The sequence below is a fragment of the Heptranchias perlo genome, chromosome 14 (genome assembly GCF_035084215.1).
Source record: "Heptranchias perlo isolate sHepPer1 chromosome 14, sHepPer1.hap1, whole genome shotgun sequence".
Taxonomy (NCBI): domain Eukaryota; kingdom Metazoa; phylum Chordata; class Chondrichthyes; order Hexanchiformes; family Hexanchidae; genus Heptranchias; species Heptranchias perlo.
Genome location: NC_090338.1, coordinates 41,930,586 through 41,952,672, shown reverse-complemented (window position 1 = coordinate 41,952,672; position 22,087 = coordinate 41,930,586). Strand labels below are relative to the sequence as shown.

General features: G+C 39.4%; 1 protein-coding gene across 3 annotated transcripts in view; it reads right to left on the bottom strand.

The window, feature by feature from the left end:
- The window catches only part of LOC137332471 (glutamate receptor ionotropic, delta-2-like), a 366,170-nt gene that overhangs the window by 174,718 nt on the left and 169,365 nt on the right, over positions 1 to 22,087 (bottom strand). For all 3 annotated transcript variants that reach the window (XM_067996343.1, XM_067996344.1, XM_067996345.1), the window contains exons 3-4: positions 15,768 to 16,052; positions 13,780 to 13,985 (exon numbers count right to left, since the gene is read on the bottom strand). In XM_067996343.1, the coding sequence (XP_067852444.1) occupies positions 13,780 to 13,985; positions 15,768 to 16,052 (491 nt within the window). The remainder of the gene's footprint in view (positions 1 to 13,779; positions 13,986 to 15,767; positions 16,053 to 22,087) is intronic.

Here is a 22,087-nt window from a genome sequence, read left to right as displayed (position 1 = left end):
TTGCCTGCAGCCCACCAGCCTCATGCCAATGAGGTACAGCCCTCAAAATGGTAGCAGGCATACCGTCGGCTCATTCCACCAGTCAGCCGACCGATAGTTCAAATGTACAAGGACATGGCAAATGGAAAGCCAAAGGCTTAGGCAATATTGATGTTAAATGTAGAGAAAAATACAAGAAAATACTAACTGGAAAATTAATGAGCTGGACAAAATAGTCACTTATGTATAGTATTTTAGTTACTGAAGCCTTTTCAGTTAAATAAATATATTTTCTGACCAATAATCTACTGCCCCTAATAAGCTACTACCCCATAGTGCTAAACTTGTTTAGTGCACAACATTTTTATGGAACAGATGTCCTTCCATATAATTTGCCCCAACATACAGTCTGTTCTCTGTGTCACCTTCAAATCTTTTTCTCCCTTGTTGAAATGACATTGCCACACTGGCATCATCACACTGGCACAATCAACACCCATTATGACCATCTGCACCATACTGTAACTATGCACAACTAGGGAGAAACTATTTCCACTGGTTAATGAGCTGATAACTAAAGATCATAAATTTATCAAAAAAAAGGGTGAAGTTAAGAATATTTTTTTGCACAGATGGTTGTTCAGACATGGAATACCCTACCAGAACACAGTGGTGAAAGCAGCATTCATAATAATTTTTAAAAGGGAAGTGGCCAAATGGCCTCCTTACATGGTTTAAAATTGGATGATTCTTTTCCAATCGTCAGTTGTACAGCAGTGGAATTAGTATTATCAGTTTAAGCAAAACTGGGCCTGTCTTAAGGGCAGATCTTTATTCACCACCTTTTTTATATTGCTAAGTTGCACTGGAACAGTACTAGATCACTGCAGTTTGAAAAAAAAATAGGCCTTCATTTGTGCCAAAAGCTTAAGGATCAGCTTCATTTATGGTACAGCTTGAAATATGGGCCAAAATATTTTACTCTTGTAATATATATGATATAGAAATGACACTGCGTTCTCCAGTCGCTCATTGCTGTCTTTTCAATAGCAACACAAGTATTAAGCAGATGATAAGAAACTGTTGCCTTATACAATCTCAAGACTGAATACTATTTTAAATTTAATTTTAGTATTTTGTTACTTTTTACCTATATTAATAAATGTCTTGTGGTTACTGAGCATCCACTGTGCGTCAAAAAATTGTCTGTCATACGTCATCGTGTACATTACATTGATTGGCTAAAATAAAAAAATAACATATATGCAGTTAACTAAACAATACTGATTGCATCAAATATTATGGAACAGTATGGAAATGAATAATCCAATCCTATTCCATCAGTTTCCCACCGGATGGGTTAGGTTAAAATGACTCCCATGGTCATAGAATAAAATGGATGTTTCACTGTTCCCCATTTTGTATACACTTTATTTTTACTACTTGATTATCCTTTTATCCTCATCACATTTTGGGACCTTTTCACTATTTTTCCACAGAAAAGATTGGGAAAAAGAGTTGCTTTAATGTTGGGTTTTAAAGCAAAGTGAATTCTCATAAGTTTAAAGAACATGCTGGCAGTAAAGCCACTAATGAAGAAACGGCAGACACTCCTCAAGAAATAATTTGCAAGGGTGTTGTGGTGGACCAATGAAATTGCTCAATATATTTTTTTTTAAATACTCTAAGCCACCATCTTTATCACTGCACCAACTGCACCATTTTGATTGTTATCCACAGAACTGGCATAAGCACTTTTCTTCCTGACCGAACAACATTTCAGAAATGTAAAAGATACTCCCCTGATGGCTCAGGTAGTCAAGGCATTGAGTAGCTAAGTTGACAGACTAATGGGGCTCAATTTTGAAATGGTGGTGGGTTGGCGGTGGGGGGGGGGGGGGGGGGAGGGGTGAACATTCGCATGGCAAACCCGCATAAACAAAACTCACCGTTTCCGACGCGATCGCATCATAATTGCTGATGATTAACATGCTCTCCGGGTTTCGCGCCCGGCGACTAGCCTGATTGACAGACTGGCTGCCGTCAGGAGCTGCAACGCGAGGGGGGGGGGGGAGGGGGGGAGAGAAAGAGAGCGAGACGTCATTCGGTGCTGGAACGGAAAATTGGGGGGAGAAGAGTGGAAGATCGGGGGTGGAGAGGGGAAGACCGGGAGGGGAGAGGGGAAGATCAGGGGGGAGAGGGAAAGATTGGGGTGAAGACAGGGAGAACCGGGGGGGTGGAAAGAGGGGGAGAACGGGGGGGAGAGGGGGAAATTGGGGGGGGAAGGGGGGGGAAAGAGGGGGAAATCAGGGGGGGAAAGAGGGGGAAATCGGGGAGGGAAGATGGGGAAATCGGGGGGGGGGGGGGAAGAGTTATTTGGTCTCAGTTGGTCCCTTTTGAATGACATACCTATATACCTATAATAATGCAAGCCAAAAAATAATACAATACATTAACAATAATTGACAAATATGTGGTTTATGCTGAAAAATATCAGTGTGCTCTGCTTGAGATTAGCTATTCTTTTTGTTACATATTCACTAATTATATGTCCTATGCTTCATACATTCTATCATTGCAAAAACTGTTTATTTCATATTAAATGACATAACAAAGGACTCTGTAACTGATTATATAGAGTGTGTGTTTAAACATAACTTTTAAATTAATTATCTTTCCAATTACTCAATTGATTTGTTATGTGCAACCCACATCATAGAGAGTACTTAGTCTGTGGCTCAAATATACATTTTATTAATCAGAGTTAATGCAATCTAAGATTAAAAGAAAACACATTAAAGGACCTGGATTAATCAGCTAAAGGGATTTTAACTACATTAGATAACATATATGCATGTTCTCAATCATTAAATGGGCTATGTTTTTAGAGTGGAAATGGCACCTCATTAACACAACAGATGCTAATTCATTTTTCATTGACAGATGGTCATGCCCACAATTTGGCTGCTTCATAATGACAGGGAGAAAAATCTCTGATTTCTAGGTTGTGGGTTTAATTTGTGATGTGCAGCAAAACAATTCAGTGTTGCTTCTAAAAACACTCCAGGGCTGTTGAAATAGCTTTCCAGCTCTACAGTGTACCAGGTAGTCAAATTGCTCCCTGTTTTCTTATCAGGAAACAGCAACACTGTCACTGGGTGATGATGGGGAGGGAACAGAATCTATTAAGCTATTCATAAAAACAAATTACACTTTGCAATGGAGTACAATTGCTGCAAACTGTTAAATATTAAAGTTTCACTTTCTTCACAAACCATGTTCACAAACCATCAACCTCCCACTGGGTGCATTATCAGATTTTCTGGATAATGTTTTGCACTATAATCTACAGTTACTGCTTTCATGCATATAGTCTGCTGCAGAAGAATTTATTTTTGCATCAGCAGAATGCAAATACATTCCTAAGTTGCCAGGCAAAAGGCTATAAATCATAATATTAGTAATTTAAAGCTGCCTCAGTAGCGCTGTATTCTAAATCCAAGTTTGGTGTATATATACACACAATAAAAAAGAAAGTACATTAAACAAAAAGTGTTTGCCCACTGCTGTAATGAAGCAAATTTACTAAAGTAACTAACACAATGACTAACACAATGTAATACGACACACTTTACTGATACTGAAAGTTATAGATCTAAAAGATATGATAACTGTAACACTCATCTAACCACTTTACAAAAAACTTGTTTAAGATGCAAATAGGTTTGTTCCTGCTTCCTTCCCCACATTCGCTTTTGAGTTATTTATCTTCTAAATTAATGGCCTGGAATTTCCTGGAAAATTGTGCCAACACAACAGCGTAAGTACAGGGTAATGCTGCTTTTCAGCGCAAAAGATTTGGAAATTTGGATGTAAGTGCCATGCCCATGTTTCCTCGATCTTTTGTGTCAGTTTCACGAAAGCCCTGCCAAAAAACCCTGCTGCTCATTAACATAGCTCCACCCCATGCAAAAGAGCAGCTCACACAAGTTTTCTGCAGGCATTGATGTAAGCCAAAAATTACAGCAGGGACCAAAGTCACTATTTATGGAGTTTTAAAGCAATTTTTTGGGGCAATTAAAAAAAAATCCTACTGAAGCCTGCACTGTATTTTCTATATCTTTGAATGCTTTTTATGGAATCAGAAAGTGTGCCATTAAAAATTAAAATCTTCCATGACTGTATTTTCTTGAACATGCTGTGCCTGATATGCATAAATGATGGGTTAATGGCCTCAACCTTTAATTTTCATGAAGAGATCCTTAAAAAAGGAATACGACATGAATCCTGCACTTTGCTCAGGTGCCGCTTGTTTATGGCTGATTTATGCCACTTTTGCATTCCGGCATATGCTAATGAGACTGGAGGAAATTTTGGTGTAAGTAGCAGTCAGCAAGATCGGCTTAGAAACCGATGTAAATTTCATTTATTTCGATTTATGCTGATCCAGGAAATCATGGCCCATAAATTGTAAAAATTATAGGTCTAACTCATTTTTCCTATCCATCACACTTTTTAAGTGTCAACTTTATGTGTCATGCTTCAAAGTATAAATAAATGGAGGAACTCTAGGAACAAAAAATATCCCAGTGAGGATATCTGCACCCAGTGTTTACAGCAGCAGCCACTTAATTGACCACTGTATAAGCCCAGTCTTTACATAACAGCAATTAGACTTTGTACTCTTAAAGGGACACACACTTACTCTTAACAAGGCTTTGAATAACAGTATATCCTCTGATTTATTGTAAACACCAACATAGAAGATTTGCTAGTAACATTATAAAAAATGATACAACTGTACACATTTCCTGTGTTCTCAAGATTTGGGCGATGCTGGCAATGCTGAAATTTATTGCTCATCCCTAATTGCTCTAAAAGGGTGGTGATGGACCTTCTTCTTGAACAGCTTCAGTTTTTGTGCTGATAAGGAATTTCAGGATTTTCATCTGTGAAGGGACACTGATATCCAGGTCAGGATGATGGGTAAATTGGAATTGAACTTTGAGATGATAGTGTTTCAATAACATTCCTGCTCTTGTCCTTTTCAGATGTAGAAGTCGTAAGGCCAGGAGACACTATAGAAGTATCAATGGGGAGTTGCTGCAGTGCATTCTGTAGATAGTATTTACTGCAGCCACAATACACTGGTAGTGGAGGGTTTTGATATTGAGCCCAGTGGACTGCACGATCCTGGATGCAGTCGACCCTCGAGTGTTGTTGTTGCTGCTGCTGCAACCATCCAGGTGAACGAGGAGCATTCCATCACACTCCTGACATACTCTGTAGGTGGTAAATGGCTTTGATGAGTCTGAAGAGCCACTTGTCACAGAATACCCCACTCCTGTATCCACTGTGTTGAAATGGTCAGTCTAGTTAAGCTTCTGGTCAATGGTGATCCCAGGGATATAGATGGTGGGGGACTTGACTGGAATGGTACAGTTGGAGGTCAGGGGAGATGGTTGGGCTTGTTCTTGTTGGAGATAGTCGTTGCCTGGGACCTATGTTGTGCAAATTATCTACCACTTGTTAGCTCAAGTCTGTTTGTTTCCTGTGTCCTGCTGGCAGCTGGTATGAGCTGTTTCTTCATTGGAGGAGTTGGGATTGAGCTGAACACTGTATAATCATCAGAAAACAGCTCCAGTTCTGACATTATGACCGAGGGAAGATCATTGACAAGGCAGATGAAAATAGCTGAGCCAAGATCGCTGCCCTGAGGAACTCTGGTGGAGATGATTGGCCTCTAGCAATCACAACTATCTTCCTTTGTGTCAAGTATGATCCCAGTCACTAGAGGGTTATTCCCTGGACACCCATTAATTTTAGTTTTGCTAGGGCTCCTTAGTGCCATACTCACTTGAATGGTACCTTGATGTTGAGTGCAGCTACTCTCACTTCTCTGGCGTTCTGCTCTTGCGTCTATTACTGAATCAAGAGTGTGATGCGGTGTTTGGAGTCAAGGGGTTGTGGTGAATATCAGCAAGCAGGTTATTGGTGAGTAAATGTCACTTGATGACACTATTAATAACCCTTTCCATCATATTTTTTTAATAATTAGGAGGAAGCTGATAGGGTAATAATTGGCCAGGTTAGATTTGCCCTATGTTTTTTATGGATATGGCATACATAGAAAATTTTCCATTTTGTTGGGATGATGCCAGTATCACAGCTGCACTAGAATAGCTTGCTAGGGAGGCAACAAGTTCCCTTGCATCGGTCATCAGAACTACAGCTGGTATGTTTTTAAGGTTGACCAGTGCTCTCAACTGCTTTTAAATGTCATCTGGAGTGAACTAAATTGACTAGACACTGGCAATAATGATAGTGGGGACTTCGGGAGGAGGCCGACTAGAATCATCCACTTGGCACTTTTGGCTGAAGTTGCTTGCAAACTCTGGTTGTAGTTGTGATTGCTAGAGTTCAGCCTTATCTGTTGCACTTGTGCTGGGCTCCACCATGGTTGAACATGGAGATGTTTATGAAGTGTTCTGCTCTTTTATCTGGCTGTTTGCCCACCATCATCTGGTCTGGATGTGGTAGGGCTACAGAGATTTGCTCTGAGCCATTGATTGTTGCATTGCTTGTTGCTTTTGATGTTTAGAGTGCAGGCATCGCTGTGTTGTCGTTACATTGGGTTGGCACCTTATTCTAAGCTACTGGGACAAATGGTCTGTGACACATAGGTTGGTGAGGACCGCATCAACCAATGGTGGTACATCCGAGCAACTCTTGGTGGTAGACATGAACTCCTCCACCTGGAATACATTTCATTTTCTTGGTTTCTTCGTGTTCAATGTGGAGGAGTACTGATTCAGTTGAGCGGGCGGTAGATAGTGATCATCAAGAGGTTTCTTTAGCCTTTTTTGATCTGAGATTTCATGGGGTGTGGAGTCAATCTTTTACAACTGAGTGGCTTGCTAGGCAGTGTCAGGGTGTATTAAGAGTCACATGTAATTCAGACTAAGTAAAGGTAATAGGTTCTCTTCCCTGAAGAACATTATTGAACCAGACTTTTATGATAGCTTCATTTGAATTTTTCACTTCTCCCTACATCTTTCTCCCAGGTTTAATTATTACTGATTTTTCTCAGCATGACTTTTGGATCATTAACTTCTACAGCCACACTGTCTCTCCCCAGATTCCCCACTGCTCCACAAGGGGGTACTATTGTTACATCCCTGAGTTACACTATTGTATATGTGGATATTGGGTAAAGGGGTGGGATCTACTTATGGACATGACTGACACCACTGAAATGAAGAATATGTCTACAGCAAACCCGAATTTGAAACACCAGCCTTACCCCTACCTTGATTATCCTCTTAATACTAAAATTTTTATTGTCCTTTCTGTTTTTTGCTAATTTTATCTCATATACCCTCGTAGTCTTTCTAATCTCCATAAATGTAGCTTTCTGTATATTCTTTGTATTTGTTCTGGCTTTTATTTTTATTATCTGCCCTGTTAGGAAAAAATGTTTCTTTTTCAGTTTTGAATTTGATGACCTATCCCTATTCATCTATGGAACCCCAGCCTTAAATGCACTCTTTTTTCCTGGCTGGAATTTACTTGATTTGTACCCTATCCAATTCTTGTTCAAATATTTCCCATTGCTGACCTCTGGTTTTGTTTGACAATTTTTCCTCCCATTTACTCTGTGCAAGGTCTGTTTGTTCCTTATCTTGCTATATTCAGCTTTTTTACCAGTGAAATATTTTTGACTTTGAATTTTCTTTTTCCTTTTCTATTATTACACTGATTGTGCTTTCCAAATGTTGCCAACCTTTAGGTTATCTACATGCACTGTTTCATTGTCCAGAACCAGGTCAAGAAGTACTTCCGTCTTTGGTGAACTAGCAAGATACTGACTGAGCACTGCAAAAAACCTTTCCCTTTTGCACTGCAAACATTTTACCTACCTCAATATATTTTGGATAATTGAGATCTACTGCAATTATAACTCTATCGTTAATTCACACCTCTCTAATTTGCCTTAAAATTTTCATTCTCAATTTCAATTCCCCTGTTCAGCACTTTATAATATACTCCTATAGTGTGACTAATCCCTTGCTAATCCTCAACTCAATTCAGAGATTCTGTTTAGATCACTTCTCTATTTAAATACTAGTGATTATCCCTTTTAAGGGATTCCCTTTGGCCAAATGGGCCTCATGTGCAGACACAGAGGTCAATTGAGGTTAATTACTGTTACTATTGGAAATTTTCCTACATTAGCATCTGTTTGGGTTCTCTTCTCTCCTTGAAGAGGCCAATATGTTTCAAGATCAGGAAAAAACAAAAGAAAATGATTAGCTTTCTTTCTCTTTTTCTACACTTTTAGTTTCAAAAGATGGCTCAGATGTGATTTGTTGATGTTTTATAAAAAAAATTATACCTGAAATGTGATGGATGTTTCTCAAAATGTGTAATCTCTCACACTTTTTGCCAATTTTCTCCCCTTCTCTCCTGAAGATATTGTCTATTGATGAGGTATAGTTCCAACCTCTTGTACCTCACTTCACTGGATATTTTTCATGTGTAAACCAAGCCAAGATAATAAATGTCAGCAAGCTATTAAACTGTGGAGGACATCCCAGCAAAGTCCAACCCCGTCCTCACCCAACTTCCATACAGGCACATTTTCCAGCAGGGAGCACTATAATATGTGACACATTTTTCTCTCCCTGACCCAGGAGTGCTCAGGCTAATTGATTTCAATGAAAAAGAAAATCCGACAGTGTATAAAATGGGCTGCCGATTCGCTATTGCCTGTTTTGAGCTACTACTCAAAATGAATTCACCCCCTCTACTTCTTACCTTAGATCATTTTGGCTCTCATGGCTTTGATCACTATCAAACCTTTAAGAGTGTCAACTTTTCGCTTGAGATAACATGGGTGATGAAGGCCATTTGGTCCATCTTAGTTTATTCATCCAGAAAGATCCTAAAGTCCCCCCATTTCATGATCCAATTGTTTCTTAAAAGATTCCAGGTTTTTGCCTCCACTACTCTTCCTGGGAGTATATTCCATACCTTGAGCACTCACTGTGTAAAGAAGAATTTCCTGATATCAGTCCTCAATTTACCTTTTCCTACATTGTCCTACTCTCCCCTACATTCCTCTTGTCCTACTCTCACTATTTAACTTAAAGTAATATTCCAGGTTTACCTTTTCCATTCCCTTAACTATATATATTTCTATAAGATCATCTCTCAGATGCTCCTTTCCACAGTGAAAAGTTGCTCAAGTCTTTCCTCACAACTCAGACCATTCACACCAGGAATCAGCCTTGTGGCTCTTTTCTACACTGCTTCCAGCACTTAAATGTCTTGGTGACCAGAACAAGACGCGGTACTCGCAGTGTGATTTGCACGGAGTACTATGCAGTTTGGTCAGGTAAGCTTTTGATAACCTGACCAGGAGAATGAATAACAAACCCTGTTTGGTATTTACTTTTAGATACTGGATTATTTTATACCTCCTCAAGATCATACTTCAGTCTCAGAAAGCGGTGATGCATCACAACAGGCTTTATTAAAAGTTTAAAATATGACTGGATTTATTGAACAAACAATGAACAAGCAAATAATAACACTGATGTGTTACCACAGTTATATACTTAGAATGGGGAGTCCTTTATCTAACTTCTCAAGCAGACAACAATAATAAAAAGATTGCAACTCTAAGACCTGAAGTAATCATTTTGTAAAAGCCTTTTAAATACACACATTGTTTTTTCTATTTTTCATGAAAATCAACTTGTCTTTCCTGAGATTTTCAAATAGCCTCTTTGCTTCTGAGATTTCAAACTCCCTCCTTTCACGGAAATTTCTAACTGCAGCTCTCATGGTATTTAATCTCATGATTTGAACATCCATTAAAGGGACATCCAGCAAACCAAAACCAAGGCAGAAATACATCAAATTTATCATAGCCTCATATAACAGCCCTAATTTTGTCCACAGAATTGGTCTTAATTCTTGAGCATCAGCTAGCATTTTCAAAGACTGGGCGTTTTTGCTGTCAAACTCTGATTTATCTAAAGGCACATTGAAACACCTCATATTTTTTGAATAGTCACTTTAGTTAAATACAAACTGAACAATCTCATAGGGCCCAGAGCAGTTGGCAGGCTGATTTCTACATAGGCCTCTTCAGAAGCACCATAATTTGTGATTCTCATTCTGTTCACATGCCTGAAGGTAGCATCTGCAGCAATAATGAGATGCTTCACAGTAGCCATTGATGGAATATGTGTTGCATGAGAAACAGCAACATGCAAGAGATAAGCTTAACATGAAATGTGAAGCAAGTGTGGGTTGTAATTTAGCTTTGCATTGCAGGCAAACTTTGTACAGTAAACAGCCAAGTCTGAATTCACAGCTGCTACTACTTAATGGCCTGGAAATTGCTTTCAAAATAACGGTGAGCCTAACAGTGCTCACCATTATTAGTGGCGAAATCGAAGAGCAAGTTCTGGCGACTGCACATACGTAGTTTAATGTGGAAATCGATCACCAGCGACATCACAGCTTCTCTTTAAAGCAAAATTGCTGGCTGCAATCAATTGAATCAACGGACCAGCTCCAACTTGCTCTCCTGCCCAGCTGGAAATGAACTAATCTCTCTACAAAACAGGTACGCTCAGCTTTTTAAGTCTAAACTAAGTTTTAACAGTGTGGTAAGTCTTAATGACTGCCAAACAACCTCTCTGGCAATAAAAATTAACATTTAAAAAGATGGAGTCGCATTACTCCTGATTTTAATAGTTTTTGGACATTTAAAAAAATGTTTTAAATTAAAAAATGTTAAATTTTACTTACTTTTTCCTTCTATCTCTTTTATCTCAGTCTTTTAATCTTCCCCCTCTCTTTATTTTGCTATCTCTACATCCTTAATACCTACATTACCTTATCGGGCACATCCTGGTTTTTAGTTTGCGCGGTTTATGAATGAACTGCACTTCCTGGTTCTCACAGCGTGGCTTGCTTCAAGCTGATTGGTTGAGGGGCTTTAGCGATCCTTTCACCACTCACACAGCCTGGGAAAGAACGCTGATATTATTTGAACTCGCAGTTCAAGGAAGTTGCTGCCAAAAAGAACGCGGTAACTTAGTGGGTGAATTTAAATCTAATGAGGGGCGACCACTGCTGGTTCGTTGCTTGGAGCAATTTACGGGCCAATGCACAGGGCTAGAATTTGCTGGAAAGTGCCCAATTAGTTAGGCTTTTTCATGCACCCTTCAGTTCAAAAATGTTTTGCTCTGTAAGTTGCTGGAATTGTGAGCAACAGGGCATCTGGGTCCTTGGTGAACGACGGGACCAACAGTATATCTCTTTAACTAATGAGATTTAAGGATTAAGAAATAAACAGAGGAAGGACCGAGAAGGAGGATGAATTAGTGTGAGTGAATTCAATGTCAAAAATCAGGTACAGAAAGAGAAATAAAGCGATGGAAAGAAAGATTGGATTGAGAAAGAAGAGACAAAAAGAAAAAGAAAAACTTTAAAATTTAAAATTTGATATTTTTAAAATCTCCAACACAATTCACTACCTGAAAGAATGAGACTCCACACTTTTAATTGTTCACTTTCTGGGCCAGGGAGGTTGATTGGCAGTCATTAACAATTATCATATCATTAAAAGGTACTTACACTATTAATTATTAGACTTATATTTCTGTAGCGAGTTTAATGGGCAATTAATGTGCAAATGCAGCAACTTCATGAAAGTTGGGAGGTGAAGGTGCAAGATGCCATTTTTGGAAGGTTAACGGCGGAGTGGTGCAAATCGTCCAGCAACTTGTGACTATTCACAATTCACAGGGTATCTCTTCCTCATCACAAGTTGCTGGCCGAGTTGTACATTAATAACGGCTTGCATCGTTCACATGCCGTTATTTTTTCAGCAAATTCTGGCCCATAGGATTGTATTATTTTACTGCCTACTTGCACACATTGCAGCGGTAATGAAATCCATATCTGCTAACACAAGTGCAGGTTTCTCTGCACTAAAATGTAAACAAAATTACCATTACTGGCCAGCTGAAAACATTAGGTAATTTGTCCAAAAATTGAAGAACTTACATTTCCAGTTAACCTGTCTTTAATGTTATCATTCAGAGCCTCATCATACAATTTTTTCTGATGAGGTTGTTGGCATTGGGAATGTTTATTGCTGCTGGGCAAAATGTCCTTACAAAAATCTTATTGGCTGACCTGATGAACATAGGGCATGGCAAATTCATTTATGAAATCATGCTCGTCACAATTTTTTCTGATGACCACATGTGAATGCTGCATCCAAAGTCTTTAGTTTCGTGCTGTCCTCGGAGCCTTATGTGCTTCTTGCTGTGTACACATGCTTCTTTAAGTGATCTGTATGAACATCTACTTCATTAAATTTGGAATGTTAATACTTCGGGGTCGATTTTAACTCACCCTGCCTGGTTAAAACTGGGCAGGGGGCAGTTAAAATGGAGCAGGGAACATACCACTGCATTACCACCCCGATCTGGCTGGCTACAATTTTAACAGTCGGCCGTTCTCTAGGCCGCGATCTGCCCAAGAGTAAAAGTTGACCGCTTAATCTGCTACTGATTTATGTTTTCTGTCCATGGTAGTCATAGAATGCTAAATTGGCTTGGTCATATTTGTATACCAACTCAAGGTACTGCAGATAGCAAGTTCCTGGCTTCAGATAAATCATGATGCTGAGCAAAGGTTAAGTATATCCTCAGAGGAGGCAAATGAAAATGGGATATAAATCAATTTGCATTATTCTGAAGCACCTTTTAACAAACAACTAAAGTGTGGTATAGACAGAAGCTTGGGCCAAGGTCAAAGATGATGCATAATGTGCACTTTCACTTCACAAACGCAATTTGCACACATCTCCCACCCCAACTTTCTCTGAAAAAACATTCAGAGAATTAAAATTTACTAAGTAAAATTTGGAAGACAATCATTTTTTACTGATCCACCAATCAGAAAAAAATGCTGAAACTTATGGTAAAAATCAGTAAAAAAAAATACAAATGTAAAGGTTCTTTACACATAAACCTTTTTAGGAAATTTGCTACTTGCTACATAGTTCAGTGCTGAGCTCCAATGTGGTAACCCTCTGCAAGGAGGTATATGTTTGATTCAAACATTCCTTCTTTCTCACTTTTGGTAAATAAGTTAACTGTAGTTATGTTCTATACTTAATTTGAATAGTTTTGGTATAATGATGAGCTGTATGCACGTGACGTAATAGAGTAAAGTTTAATAATGAGAATGTAGAGTTACATGTGTCACTGGAAACAATGATAGGATTGCAATGTTTTAAGCAGTTCACAGTAGGAGATGACAGACATTTTGAATCAATGCATCTATTGACTCCCTGTGCAGCACCACAAAAGATCAGTGTATTTTCCAAATCAAAAGGAGCAATTTCATGGGACATCCACTGGTAGAATAAGATCTACACTTTCCTTTACCCAACATGAATTAGACACCAAGCAACATTTTTTATGGAATATTGCCAAACTTGATCCTGATAAGCATAGTTTCCCTTAAATGTAGCAGAATAATTATTCTTGCTTTTGATGAAAGGTTACACTAGAAAGAACAATCTTTCTTTATCTTTTCAGTTGCTGATGGACCTGCTGTGCTTTTTCCAGCATTTACTGTTTCTGTTTCAGGTTTTTAGCATTTGTTTTTATTTGGGGGAAATTTAATCATAGATTTGTTTAGGCTCATAAAGTTAAAGGTCACTTTTCTATATGCATAATTCATCAAAGTTATGAAATTTGTTACCTCACTAATGAAGGTCTTTGCAGTACGTGGGTTAAGGAAAAGCAAGGCTCTTCGAAGCATGTCTCGGAAACGGCTCAGTTCATCAAACCCAAGTGTAGAAAAAAGGCTTGTGAACATGTTGCTTATGCTGGTCTCAACCTTTTGTAGTGAAACCTCTATTCCCTGCTGACCAGCTTGGCCCAAGAAATCTTGAATCCCACGAATATCTGTTCAAATGTTCAAAAAATTAAGAATGAGAATACATTCAACACATTGATTAATGTATTATAAGAAATAAATGGTAGTTGTCCTATTAACTGCTTTATGACCATGTTGCATGCAATAACTACAAGTATCCACCAATTACACATCAAAATAAAAGCAGTATCTATTTACCTTAAATATTTTTAATTTTAACGGAGAGCTTTAGTGGCCTCTTGTGGTACAAACTAATTAGATTGAAATATTTTCAATTCTTCTTTTTTGTGTTAATATATTTGCCAGATGAACATGTTGGCAGGAAATTAAGTAAATAACAGTAAAAACAGTGGTGGCAGAGATGATGCTGTCTGTAAGTGCCCATAATGGAAAAAAAATGTTCAAGGCACTCAATTTCCTGTCAGCAGCATCATGATACCAGTTATACAGAAATTTAGGCCAACAAGTCAGAGCTCAGCTGTTTTAATCACAGTTTAGTACCATAACAAGCAGGCAATGCCCCCAGTAAGAACCAAACCAACTGGTAATCCAGATGTACCGTTTGGGAATTTGAGAGCTACGGCTACAAAACAGAATGATAGGCCTTTACTGAAGTACGTGAATGTGCAGGAGATACTGGCAGCAATATTCAGCTCACAAGTGCACCCTCCAATCCCACATTCTATACATTAGGGGATTTAGTTTCCTCTGTGAGCTATTCTTAGTGCATTGGTTAACATGTTTGTGCTAAATTGCAACCTGTGCTTTTTTATTGCAGTTGATAATCCATTTAAAACAAATTAGCAAGCAACTGCATTAAAATAGCACAGACAGGAATTTAATGCAAACATATTAACCAGATGCTAAAGGGAGCACCCAAAGGAAATTAAACCCCCAGGAACAAACTTAGGAAGAGATAACCAGTTGAGTGATTGCAATTGCCAAGTGAAGAACAATTCCACATCAAAAAGACCACTTACTAAAAACTTGCTTTCAACTACCAGCAAGGAAAACAATATTTTAAGAACAGGAAAGGGTTATCAAGGCCAAAACAAATCAGGTAAGCTTCTCCGTTTCTTTCCTTTTGAGATGTTGGGTATCTCACATTATTATATAATAATACTCTTTGCTTTGTGATTAATTTTCCCACACTGGATGCAGTAAACATTAATGCCAGATTCTGAATACAGAGGCAGAATCAGATATAAGTGAAGATGTGGGGAGTTAAACCATGAAAAAGCCTGTATTGTCATGTTATGTATCTGCAAGGCTGTATTGCCAGTTATTGCAACTCGCATCTTTATCCATCATATTATTCCTGATCTAATGTTGCCCTGCTGTGCAGGTTAGATAAGTCACAGAATTTCTGCATTACAGATGTTGGGAATAGGAGAAAGGCTATGTACCTTCAAATTCACACATCAATTCAAGTCCTTATTATAAAAACAAAGTGCAAATTTTTCAATTTGACAAGCTGTGCTTTTCATTTATTTCACCCTTCGAATCAGATGCAACCAAACTCTAAATATATTACTGCACCAATTATTTGAACTGTTGGATTTGGATCCACTTTCAGTATTATGGTATTAATACTTAAATACTATTTTTGCCACATAGAGAACATGACATGGACATGAACCCAGCCTTTTGCATCTGTTTTAAAATATTCTTTTCTAAAATGCATATCAAGCAAATAGTTTTAATTTAAAGAATTATGTGACTTTTACATCAGTATTAAAGCTATAAATTCAAGTGCAAAACACAGTTATTTGTAATTGACAACTAAAAGGAAAAACAGGTTATGCTATTACCATATGCTTCATCATAGAAGATCATGAACTTCTGCCAGGAAAATTCGGTGATTACTTTAAGAATAACTTCATTGAAATAATCAGGAGGGCGGATAGAAAGCGTGTAATCATTGATTCTTGTATTCCTTGCAATAGAACATTGAGAACGTGGAGTTCCAGCTGGTGTGCGCTGAATGTAGAGGTGAGGGATACGCATTCCATCTGCAAAGGACTGCAGTGAGGCTGAAGGTGCACAGCTAGTGGAACTGACAAGAGCCAAAATCCCTTGTGACACAAGGTCACAGGCTGAAAAAAGAAATACATTTTCCATTAATGTAATCAACAACAAACAACAGCAATTGCATTTATATCGTGCCTTCAACATAGACCAATATCTCAGAGAGGCATAAGAAAAATGGATGTTGAGCCAAAGGAGGAGAGATTAGGGAAAGGGGTGGGTTTTAAGGAGCATCATATAGCAGGGAAGGGAAGTACAGGGGTTTAGAAAGAGAATTACAGAGAATGGGACCTAAGCAGCTGAAGGCACAACTACCAATGGTGGAGTGAAGGGAGGGCGGACGCAGAAGAAGATGGATCTGAGGATCAGAGAGTATCGGGGTGGGTTGTATGCCTAGATGAGGTATGCAGAGATAGAGTGTTGAGGCCATGGAGAGATTTAAACACAAGGATGAGAATTTAAATTTAAGGAGTTAGGGGACCAGGAGCCAATGTAGGACGGAAGTGATGGGCGAGCATGACATGGTGTTGGATAGGATATAGCCAGCAGAGTTTTGGATATGCTGAAATTCATGGAGGGTGGAGGATGGGAGGCCACCGAGGAAAGCGTTAGAGTAATTGAGTCTGGAGCTATTGAAGGCATGACTGACGATTTCAGTGTCAGATGGGCTGAGGTAAGAATGGAGATATGGTATTTATGGAAGTGAAAGTAGAGGGTCTTTGTATTGGAAAGAGATATGAGGTTGGAAACTCAACCTGGGATTGAGTAGGATGTTAAGGTTGTGAATAGTCTGGTTCAGTCTGAGCCAATGGCCAGAGTTGGGTTTGCAGCCGATGATTAGGATACAGAATTGGTGGCAGAGTTTAAAGAAAATAGCTTTGGTCTTCCCTATGTTTAGCTGGAGGAAATTACAGATAATCCAAGATTGGATGTCAGACAGGAAATCTGACAGCAGTGGAGGGGTCAGAAGAGGAGGTGGGGAAGTGCAACTGGGTGTCATCTAAATACAAGTGGAAATTGACCCCATGTCTTTGGATGATGTCGCCAAGGGACAGCATGTAGATGAGGAAGAGCAGCGGGGTGAGGATGGATCCTTGGCTGACTCCAGAGGTAATGGTGCAGTGGTGGGAAGAGAAGCCATTGCTAGAAATGCTTTGTCTACAATTGGTTAGGTAAGAGTGGAACCAAGCAAGAGCAGTCCCACTGAGCTCAATAATGAAGGGGAGGCATTGGAGAAGGGCCATCTGATCGAAAGTGTCAGACTGTAGAGAGGTCAAGGAGAATAAGGAGAGAAAATACACCACATCACTGAGAATGTCATTCATAACTTTGGTTAGGGCTGTTTTGCTGCTGTGGGAGGGGTGGAAACCTAATTGGAGTGATTCAGACAAGGAATTGTGGGAGAGATAGGCATGTATTTGGGAGGTGCTTACATGTTCAAGGACCTTGGAGAGGAAAGGGAGGGTGAAAATGGGGCAGTAGTTAGCTAGGACAGAGGAGTCGAGGGTAGGACTTTTGAGTAGGGGCATAACAATGGCGGTATTGAAAAGTAGGGGGACATTGCCTGAGAAGAGGGAACCATTTACAATGCCATCTAAAATGAGGGTGAGAAAGGGAAGCTGGATCATGAGGAGTTTAGTGGGAGTGGGGTTGAGGGAGCAGGATGTAGGTTTCCTCGATGAAATGAGCTCAGAGAGAGTGGTGGGGAGATGGGTGAGAAAGTAGAGAAACAAGGGTTCAGGGCTACTGTGGGGACAGGACCCTGGGGAGATGTTTGTCTTAATTGGCAAGGGGAAGGGGGCATGCAGCAGAATGGATAGTCTTTATCTTGAAATCAAAGAAAGCCATGTGCTCTTCATACCTGTGGGAAGTGATTGTATAGAGATAGGTTCGAGCGGTTTAAAGAGAAGTTTGGTAGTTGAAAAAAGAGCCTGGGGTTATCTTTCCCCATGATAATCTTAGAGTACTGGGTTGTTTTAGAAGACAAAAGCAAGGTCCAGTAGGGCCAGACCAAAGGAATGACCACGAGGGGAGTCAAAAGATTTTGCTGGGGACCAAGCAATCAACAGGTGAGAGAATAGTTGAGAATTTCAACAGCTGCAGTATTGTAATGAATGGCGGGCCAAGTCTAGGCAATACAGAGCTCGAGAGTGCGCTGTAACTGACCTGGGAGTGAGTTTATAGGGTGGTAATATTTAGAGAAGACAGAGGGCTGTGAATTTGGAAGAGATAGGATAAAGGGTGCTGAAGTCACCTAGGATGAGGAGTTGCGTGGTGCAGTGGCTGAGGGAGGAAAAGAGGGAGGATATCTTTAGGTGAAACACAGGGTGAGACTTGGGGGGGGGGGCAGTAGACAATGAGAGTTTTAAAGGAGAGGCGAGAGGGGTGGTACAGTGTGAGATGCTCGAAGGAGGAAAAGCTGCCAGAGGAATTGAGGCATACATCAAGGTGTGACTTTCTGGTAAGGCCAACACCCACCTCCTGCGCCTCGCACCTCCCCCTCCCACCCCCCCACCCTGCCCTGGAGATGTACCTTAGTGCCAGCCAGGCGGGCCTCTTTGCCATCCTATAATGTGCCGCTGACACTGGCGAGCTGCCTCTGGATGCCTGTTTGGCACAGGCAGCCCTCCAACTCTATTTAAACGAGGACCAGCCATTAAAATGGACCAGGGCTGTCATTGCTTCTCCCAGGCAGTCAGCATGTTCCACCAGGCGAGCACTGGGGAATTAAAAATATCTCCCCATATGTAACAGTCCAAAATTAAAGCCTGAGGGCCAGGAGGTTATGGTGGAATAAAGTCCACTTTTATAGAGAGCATGGAGTCCATTTGGAGTAGCCACTGACCAATGACCAGGTTCAAAATCAATAATAGAGAGGGTGTAGATCCAGAAGCTGTTGGAAGAGGAGAATATTAGCTGGGGCACTAATCCTTCTTTAGAAAAGTTTTCTAATAGCAAGCTAACTTTTCACTAAATCACTTGCAGATATACCATAACTGTAACATAATGGGCCATATTTTGCTGTAGCAGGGCATCCAAAAGTGTCTGCCGTTAGTTAGACTTGCCCCTACACACTTCAGCTCAAAAAAAAATTTGCCCACTAAGTTGCTGAAAGTGCGAGCTGATAACGGCACAGCGAGGGAAACAGGGCATCTAGGACCTGAGTGAACAAGGCAAGCAACAGGGTATCTCCTTAACCGATGAGATTTAAGGATTGGGAAATAAACAGCGGAAGGACTGAGATGGAGGGTGAATTAGAGCGAGTGAATTCAATGTCAACTCAGGTACAGAAAGAGAAAGAAAGATTGGATTAAGAGAGAGAGAAAAAAAAGAGACAGCAAGGAAAAGTAAGAAAAAAAAATGTAAAATCTTAAAACTTGATATTTTTAAAATCTCCTAAAACAATTCACAACCTGAAGGAACGAGTCTCCACACTTATAATAGTTAATTTTCGGTGCCTGAGAGCTTGATTGACAGACATTAACACTTAGCACGTTGTTAACAGGGTACTGACGCTTGTAATTACTAGCCTAAATATCTGTGGTGGGTTTAGTTCATATCTACTGCGCAAATACAGCAATTTCACAACATTCAATGGTGAGGCAGTTGGTGCAAAGCTAACAGCAGAGGGGCGTAACTTGGACAACAACATTTGGGGATTGGCATTTAACCGCGCATCTGTCCCTTGCCTGAAGTTGCTGTACCATTTACGCATAAATAACGGTGAGCGTCATTATCCTCACCATTATTTTGACAGCAAAATCTGGTCCAATACATATTGTTTATGGCTCCTTTTCTATTCAAGAAACTATTTAAAATAGCTTCTTTTGGTCACACCCTTCAATACATCACACTTGGTTACCACTTCCAAGACAACCTTAGGCTGCAGCTGTACAGTCATTTTTACTTTGATGCATTAATGATTTTAGGTGCACGTAAATGCAAAAGTGGTAACTAGCTTCAAGGTCAGCTCCAAATCTGACTCTGGAATGTACTAAAGTAGTGACATGCGACTCCATCTCACACTGCTGAGGCTTGGCATTGTATGGAAGGTAAGTCCCTTGCGGTATGAAGCCGGTTTAAAAAGTACTTAATGGTCCATTTGTTTTGATTATAATTTGTGGCCAATATTTATGACGGTTGTCTAGTTTACAAACAAAAATCCCCAAACATTTGAGCATTTGTTATATCCAAATATTTTCAGCAGTATTTTATGAAGCAGGACCAGGATGACCTAATCAAATATCTATATCAAATGAACAACACACTGACAAATCTATTATTCAATCTATTAGCATCTTTAGTCATTCCATCCTATATCTCGTGCAATTCTGTTGACCTTTTCTAATCTTTAGTGAACTTCATGTTGTTGTTTCGAGTGAACTATATGCTTTTAAAAAACTATAGTAGTAATCATACAAAATAGTTAGAAATTCTGTTTTAATTATATGCATGTGTATCGTGTTAAAACTCAAGGGGGGAGAGAAGACTAGGCAAAGAGCACAGAAGGTCTGTATAAAGATAAGTTTAAATCAATTATTAGCGTAGATGTAGCTATGAAATATTTATTCCAGATAAAATTAACTTAATTTCCCATGCAATATTCAAAATACACATTTTTAATCATGCATGATTGATAGCTGTATTTCTGCAAGTTATAAAATTGATCAAATGGAATTAGGATATCTTACTCTATTTTTAATGTAGAAAAGTCAGTACTAAGTGACTGAGCACTTAGAGAAATTTGAGCTGATTAGAGAGAGCCAACATGGATTTGTAACGGGTAAGTCATGTCCAATTAACTTAAATGAATTATGTGAGGAAGTAACTAAGTAGTAAACATGGGAATGTCTATGGATGTCATTTATATGGACTTCAAAAAGGCATTTGATGAAGTTCCACATAAGAAACTGTTAGTTAAAATTAAAGCTCATGGAATTGAAGGCAAATAATTGACCTAGTTAGGAGATTGGTTAGGCGGTAGAAGACAGACAGTAGGGATAATGGGTATGCCCTAATTAGAAGGAAGTGACTAGTGATGTCCCACAAGGATCTGTGCTGGGGCCTCAACTATTCATTATATTTATTAATGACTTAGATAACAAAATAGAGAACCATATATCCAATTTTGCCGTGACACAAAGATTGGTGGCATAGTAAGTAGTGTAGATGGGAGCATAAAATTACAAAGAGACTTTGATAGATTAAGTAAGTGGGCAAAACTGTGGCAGATGGATTTCAATGCAAGTGTGAGGTCATTCATTTTGGACCAAAAAAGGATAGATCAGAGTATTTTTTAACTGGTGAGAAGCTAGGGACAGTGGGGGTCCAAAGAGATTTAGGGTGTCCATGTATACAGATCACTAAAATGTAATAGTCAGGTACAAAAAGTAATCAAAAAGGCTAATGGCATGTTAGCCATTATAACTAGAGGGCTAGAATATAAATGGGAGGAAGTTTTGCTACAGTTATACAAAGCCCTGGTTAGACCACATCTGGAGTACTATGTACAGTTCTGGGCACCGCACCTTACAAAGGATATATTGGCCTTGGAAGGAGTGCAGCACAGATTCACCAGAATGTTACCAGGGCTCCAAGGGTTAGATTATGAGGAAAGATTATACCAATGAGGCTTGTATTCCCTGGAATATAGATGGCTAAGGGATGATTTGATTGAGGTTTTTTAGGATTTTGAAAGAAATTGATAGGATAGATAGAGAGAAACTTTTACCGCTGGTGGGGGAGTCTAGGACAAGAGGACATAACCTTAAAATCAGAGCCAGGCCATTTGGGAGAGAAAGTAGGAAACACTTCTTCAAGCAAAGGGTGGTACAAGTGTGGAAAACTCTCCCACAAAAAAACAGTAGATGCTAGTTCAATTAATAATTTTAAATCGGAGATTGATAGATTTTTGCTAACCAAAGGCATTAAGGGATCGGGATCCAAGACGAGAGGATGGTGTTAGGATACAGATCAGCCATGATCTAATTGAATGGCCTACACCTGTTCTTATGTTCCTATGTCCTTAATGGTTTAAACTAAAGTGCTTTGAAATGAAATTAAAAGGAATAATTGGCAATTAGTTTCTGACCTCATGACTTGA